At 55.5% G+C, this 6,450-nt stretch overlaps 1 protein-coding gene across 5 annotated transcripts in view; it reads right to left on the bottom strand.

Annotated features, from left to right (window-relative positions):
• Positions 1-622: 622 nt before the first annotated feature.
• Positions 623-6,450, bottom strand: part of C2CD2 (C2 calcium dependent domain containing 2) — a 50,639-nt gene continuing 44,811 nt past the window's right edge. Inside the window, exons 14-15 of one of the 5 annotated variants that reach the window (XM_023538211.1) lie at positions 5,871-5,907; positions 1,918-4,425 (exon numbers count right to left, since the gene is read on the bottom strand). In XM_023538211.1, the coding sequence (XP_023393979.1) occupies positions 4,353-4,425; positions 5,871-5,907 (110 nt within the window). In that variant the 3' untranslated portion in view covers positions 1,918-4,352. Of the gene's footprint in view, positions 1,891-1,917; positions 4,426-5,356; positions 5,743-5,870; positions 5,908-6,188; positions 6,336-6,450 lie in introns of those variants that run through there. The other 4 variants (XM_011372862.2, XM_011372863.2, XM_023538210.1 and 1 more) reach the window with 4 other exon arrangements.

Raw genomic sequence — 6,450 nt, 5'->3', positions numbered from 1 at the left:
CAGAGCCCATCGTGTCTATATCAGGCTAAGTCACGTGAGATGTCTGTAACTTGACGGTTTGACTAGAGACTAGAATGGGTTACTAACCTGTGGGGACGAACTTAGTATTAATATAGTTTGTAATGTCAGATGCTATTTTACAATGACTAAAATTGGAATATAATCTTTAAAAACAAAGTATGGTAAATAAGTCGCTTTACAGTCACTTGTAATTACTGGGATACCTAAGAATTTTTTAATGTGCATATTAAAGTAGAATTCTTAATGTAGTTTTCTAAATTCTCCCTCTAAAAAAGGAACAAATTCTATAATTTTGATTTTTATAAAGCTTTTTGTTTATCAGTGGCTCTATAACCCCCTGAAATATATGTTTAAGGATTAACGAAAGCACCTGTAGGAAAGAGCTCACCCAATTTCACGTCCGTGACAAAAGCCAAGTTTTCACGAGAGCCTTTTAAATCTTGTTGGAGAAAATGAATCTGATTCAACCATCAGAACCTTTCATCCTGATGACAACTACATTTTAACAAGCACATCTCCTAAAAGTGGCACGTTCGGGAGAGGACCAATGTGACAACTTTGTTGCACCGATGTGGAAGGTAATTTGAAAGACACTCGGGGATATTGAAATTGTATATCGAGTTTATCATTTTTTTCCGTCACAAATCAAAACAGAGCCACATCAAAATGTGTGAAGCATTCACAGTAGAATTTTCAAGGGCCCAGAAAGGACTCTGATGCACACGTGGCCCACTGGCTGTTAATCTTCCATTCCTAAGACTCTCACCCGAGACGTAAAATAGTTTCCTCTTTTGCCCTAATAGTACTTTGTTTCGGCCGTTGGCAATATTTGGCAAACCAAGCTTGGACTAAAGAAAACCCAGGTGTGTGTGGGTACCACACTCCCGGAGCTGTTCACTGGAGAGGCTCGCTGCACTCTTTTCGAAAGTGTGTCAGATGGGGGGGAAAATCCGAGTGTCGACTGCCACACCGTATTATTAGAGCTTTTGACACTATAGAGAAAAATGTAAAAACCACATTAAGAATTTATATATCTCCCACTTGCAAATAGGCTCAAAGTAAACTTAGAAAAGTGTTCGGCATAATATGCATAGGATATACTCAGTATTTGCATAATTTTTCAAGTTCTATGGCTAATAGCAAAGGCAAACGTCTTCCTACATTTGTCATAGTGTTTCCACTCCTATGGTAATTTCTCTACCCAAATCCCCGACGTCCCACCCCTCGGTACTCAGGGCCAGCTGCACGGTTTCATCTGGAGCTGCCGCTTCGGAGAGGTGACCTACGCACTCCGTTCACAGTGACAGCACAGAGGTCGCCTCCTCCTCGTGCTGCAGCCCAGGTGTGGACTCAGGATGATGCCCGTCAGAGCACAGAGAGGGTGAGCCCGAGCCCCCAGACCCGCCCCCTCCACGGCGCGTGGCGCTTGAGTTCAGTGTCGACCTTCGTCTAATCTGGAACTCCGGCCCACGGACGTGGCGGAGGGGTGCTGTCGCCCCGGGGTCTGGTGGTGAGTGGGCTTTGCCAGCTGGAGACTCAGGTTCTCTTCCCCTGGAAAAGATGGCACGCGGCACCAGGCGGCACCTGACCGCTGGCCGGCACCCCCGCTCCGTCCTGGCGGGTCGCTCGCCCCGCGTGGCCGGGCGCGGGCCAACCGCGCCTAGGCGCAGGGCTCCCCGTTCACCGCACTCTTGCTTCTGTGCCTGGACAGCAGCCTCCTGTTGAGGATCCTGGCGAGCGTGGCGCCCTTCCTCCGCGCGCCCTCCGGCTGCTGCAGGAACACGAGGTCGTTGTGCGACTGGCTCAGGCCGGGCTCCTTCTGCGGCCGTCGCCGGCGGAAGAACAGCTTGGCGCCTCTCCTCAGCAGGCCTGGGAGAGCAGAGCACGGGGGCTGGTCAGGGGGCTGTGGGTGACGCGCGGCCACGTTGAAAAGGAAAAAGGACGTTGCGGTGACCGGTAAGGAGTGGCGTGTCACCCCCGGGCGCCACTGCCGCTGGCGTGGGAAAAACAGCCCGATCTGGCCTGTGTAAACCCTGGAGTTTTCGAGATGGAACGAAGGTGATGAGAGCAGAAGCAGTGGGCTGGGCGGCCGCGTGGCGTCCAGCCCCCGGGCAAAGCCCGTCAGGCCAGCTGCCGGCGGGCTGCCCTCGCCTGGGCCCCTCGGCCCCCTCCGTCCCGTGCCCCCAAATCCCTTTTACTAGACGGGGTACAAGTGGCAAAGCAGTACCATGTGCCCCCCAAAAGGATGGTCATGTCGTTAAAGCCAAATTAAACAGTTATGACAAGTACGGTACTTTAGGGAAGCTAAACAACATTTACTCTTTGGGGGAGTCAGATTTTTTTATACCTCCAGATCCCATCGTGTATAGATCAGGCTAAGTCCGTGAGACGTCCGTAACTTGCTCGTTTGACCCGCCAAGCCCCAGTGTCATACGGTCTGACCAGTCTGTACGTGGGGTCAGGTACTGGGCCAGGGAATGGGATGGAACGGAACAGCAGTGGCAAGGACCGTTTCCACAGCAAGGATCCCTTCAAGGTCAAATGCGAGCTAACGCAGCCACGGGGTTAGAACCCACTGACACCTTCGCAGACTGGCCGGCCATCCCGTTAGCCCGCCGGGGAGGTTCATTACCGCTCGCGGGCAGGGGTCCGGGACGGCGAAGGGAGGTGGTCCTGACGACCCTGGAGGGGAGGAGCCGCGTCGCTAATGTGGCCATCCGTCCTTTCCCTGCCGGACCCCACAGGCAGGGCGCCCACGAACCCCCGCCACATCCATTGGGGGCGGGGCCGTCCGAGGAGCAGCAGCTCACTCTCTGTCCCCACCTGTCCACGGGCCTCAGGAAAAGCCGCACGCTCGCCACTTTGGGAGGCCACGTACTGAACCTGGCGCCCAGGACGGACCTCACGTCCCGGGCGAGGCGAAGCAGCAGGACGGACCGGCTCGAGCGTGCCAAGGACTGGACGGAGCGGACCTGCTCCAAGCCGCTGCTTGGTTTCCGCTCCGGCCTGTTCCGAAGGATCGTCAGGGGATTCCTCACACTCACCTGCAGCCGGGAGCCGCGTGCGGGGCTGAGGATGGGAGGCGCGTGCGGGCGTGAGCGGCCTCGCGGGCCAGGCGTGGGACATCTGCGGGCTGTACGCACCGTACGCACCAAGTCCGCAGCTGCACAAACCCCCGTAAGAGGCAGCGCGCCGCGGACGACTGCCAGGTGGGGTGTGTTGGGGTGCAGGTCCCGCACCGGCTGCCCGCGGGGTGCCTGCAGGGGCGCCCGCTGGTCAGTCACTGGGTGAACCAGATGCCTGGGCGCAGCGAGGGGCCCCAGGCTGACCAGGTGACCTCGGGCTGGGGGCCTAGGAGGCATTTCTGACCTGTGGGCACCAGCTTTTGGTTGGTGTGATGTCCCCCACGGACACAGGACATGGGGCTCTCACACTGGAGCAGGGGGCAGGAGGGGCTGAGGGGTCCACCTGGTTAACTCGGACTCTCCATGCCCCCTCAAGTCTCCTGGGGAAGAGGAAGTGTGTGGACGCGGGCAGACCAGCCACCCACAGGCCAGCTGCAGGCCTGGGGGCTGAGCCAGCGGTCAGACGTTCTGTCCCAGAGGCCCCATCGCCAAGGCCACGTCACGTGTGTCCCTGCACTGATGACTCTGGGGGCGGAGCCAGGGCCTAGGGTGTGAGCAGGGGCAGTGCTGTGGGCTGAACTGCATCCTGCAAAATTCACGTGGTGGGGTCCTAACCTCCAGGTACCACAGAACATGGCCTTATTTAGAGATGGGGCCAACGCACAGGTGACTAGGTGACAGGGAGGCGACTCGGGTGGCCCTGTTCCAGTGTCACTGGTGTCCTTATGAAAGGGGGAATTTGGACCCAGACACACACAGGGAGCCACCACGTCAAGGTAAAGACAGCTCGGGTGAGGCTTCTACAGGCCAAGGAACCCCGAGACTACCAGCGACCACCAGAGCTTGTGGGCACCTGAGACGGTCCTCCGTTACGGCCTCCGGGGGAACCAACAACTCATCAGGCCTGGTTTCCCTGACTTGACGTGACTTATCACGGCTTTCACAAGGACAGCATCAGCTTCTTGGACAGACGACGGTCATGTGAGGGGAGGTTTGCAATTCTACAGGCTGGAGTCCTGGACACGTCTTCCCGTGACCTCTGACGGACCTCGGCCCTGGCTAACAAACGAGGAAGCCTCGCTAACACGGGCACAGGCTGGTAGGCTGCGCCCTTGCACCCAGCTCGCCTGTGCCGGTAAGGGTGGCCTCGGTGCTGGAAGGGGCCGGACCTACCCCTGAGAAGCAGCCGGCAGGTGTCCGATGATGTCACAGCAGAGCCCTGCGCCCTGCGTGGACTCGGACAGGCTTCTGGAACGACATGACTCCCTCGAGAGGCATGCTGGTGACATGGGAAAGACAGGACATTCTAGCCATGTGCACCCGTCTCCAGGGCCCACCGTGAAACTCCTCAGCATGAAGAGTAACTGGCATCAACAGAGGTGACTCCGTTGTCCTTTCTGAACAAAAAAATGTTACCGTCTGCTTAAACTTGGCCGCTATATCACAGAAAGTGCAGGAAGAACATGGCCTGTGGCGGGGTGGTCGTGGCCCAGACAGGCAAGCACAGGAAGTAGAACTACACGTGGCGGCCTTGACTAACGATGACCGTGTGGTCAGCTTTCTGGGTCCACTGGGCTGGAGCACCTCGTGACGAACGCTAACCTAGGCGTTGCTGGGAAGGTGTCTGGTGGAGGAGGGTAAGACCAACCATCCGCTGGCCTGACCCAAAGGAGATGGTCCTGGATAACGGGGATGGGCTGCATCCAATCACTAAACGCCTGAAGCACAAAAGCCAGGGCTTCCTGGAGGAGGTGGCTTTGCCCGCGCCTCGGGCCAGCTCTGCAGTCTCCGACTCCTCGGCCCCCAGAGTCACGGGAGTCAGCTCCTTAAGACACGGAGCCTCTTGGTTCTGGTTCTTGGGAGACCCCTGACTGATACCAGAACTAACGGTCTGGCCTGTCCCGTGGGACCTGCCAGCTAGCTGATAGGGACGCTCACGGCAGTGGGGTGAGGCCACCAGACTTCACGAGCCTGACATCTGTGTTCCCAGACACCTCATCCACACCAGCGGGCACGGAGCAAGACTCAGACCGCCGGAACCTCAAAAGTTCCCCACGGTGAGACCGGGAGACAGGCTCTGTGAACTGTGAGGCAAATAAACAACATCTTAAATGGGGAACAGGAAGGAGGAAAGAAACCTACTTGGTTCTAGCTATGTTTTTTTGAAAAAAATCACGAGAAGACTGAAGGATAAACAATATGTGAAGGAATTAAACGTAATCACTAAATCACAGCTTTAATCAACTCGTCCCCTTGTCTTCACAGACACAAACAGCTCATTGGAGGAGCCGTCTGAAGTGTCCCGCGGGCAGGAAGACGGCAACCAAAAGGGACCTTATACATTGTAGTTCGCCGCCCACGGAGCAGCGTTAGATGTGAAGCGGAACCACGGAAGGGCCGTTTACAAAAGCGACTGCTCTTTAGAACCGAACACGAGTAAGGGAACACTGTACACATGTCGCAGCGAGCGGCTTTGTCCCATCGGGTGACGGAGACGTGCTCTCCCCTCCCCGGCTGAGCTGAACATGCTATGGTGAGCTGACCGGGGCACTTTGGAGGAGGAAAATGGGAAAACTAGCATCCTGGGAAGATAAAACTAGAAAGGGATGGTGGCGGGGGGAGGGGGAAGGCAGGGGAGGGGACCAATTCCTCTTCGTTACAGTATGTGCTTTTCTCACAGCTTTACTTAATTTTTTAAAAAAATATAAGACAAAAATAACTTACTGTGGAGGCAATGAATGCTGGTTGGCATAGCGACGCTCTTAAGTTAAAGGGATGAGCAGGAGGAGGTGAGAACAGGCAGAACGTAGCAGGACAAAATAAGAATGAAAGACAGTGAGCGTTTTGAAGCTTTCGCGTCAGACGCGCACGGCAAGGTTTTTTTTTTTTTTTTTTTTTTTTACTTCTTAACATTTCTCCATCGATGCTTCTGGTCTTAACTGCGGTAAAACACACGTGACGTACTAGAACATCGAGCCGCGGTGCAGTGCACGGCTCGGCCGTGTGAAGCGCGTGCACGGCAGGCGATGGGCAGCCAGGCCCGCGCTTTGTCAAGCTGAAAACGAACCCAAATTTGGGGAGTACGTTTCCTGGATGGGCTGCAGCGTCGCCACACCTACGTTTGCGAACGGCGAGATTCCAGAATTCTACATGTGCAGCCACTCGGGAAAGAAACTTGGTGAAAACTTGCTACCACAGAAGGTACGAGGAGAATTTAGGCCAAAAACAAAACAAAACAAAAGCTTTAGTTAAAAAACGAGAGAAGATTCCGGGGAGCCGCTCCCCATACATCGGTTTAAAAAAA

Source organism: Pteropus vampyrus, unplaced genomic scaffold, assembly GCF_000151845.1.
Source record: "Pteropus vampyrus isolate Shadow unplaced genomic scaffold, Pvam_2.0 Scaffold214, whole genome shotgun sequence".
NCBI lineage: Eukaryota > Metazoa > Chordata > Mammalia > Chiroptera > Pteropodidae > Pteropus > Pteropus vampyrus.
The sequence above is the reverse complement of the archived record's forward strand: the minus strand, read 5'-3'. Positions and strand labels throughout refer to the sequence as shown.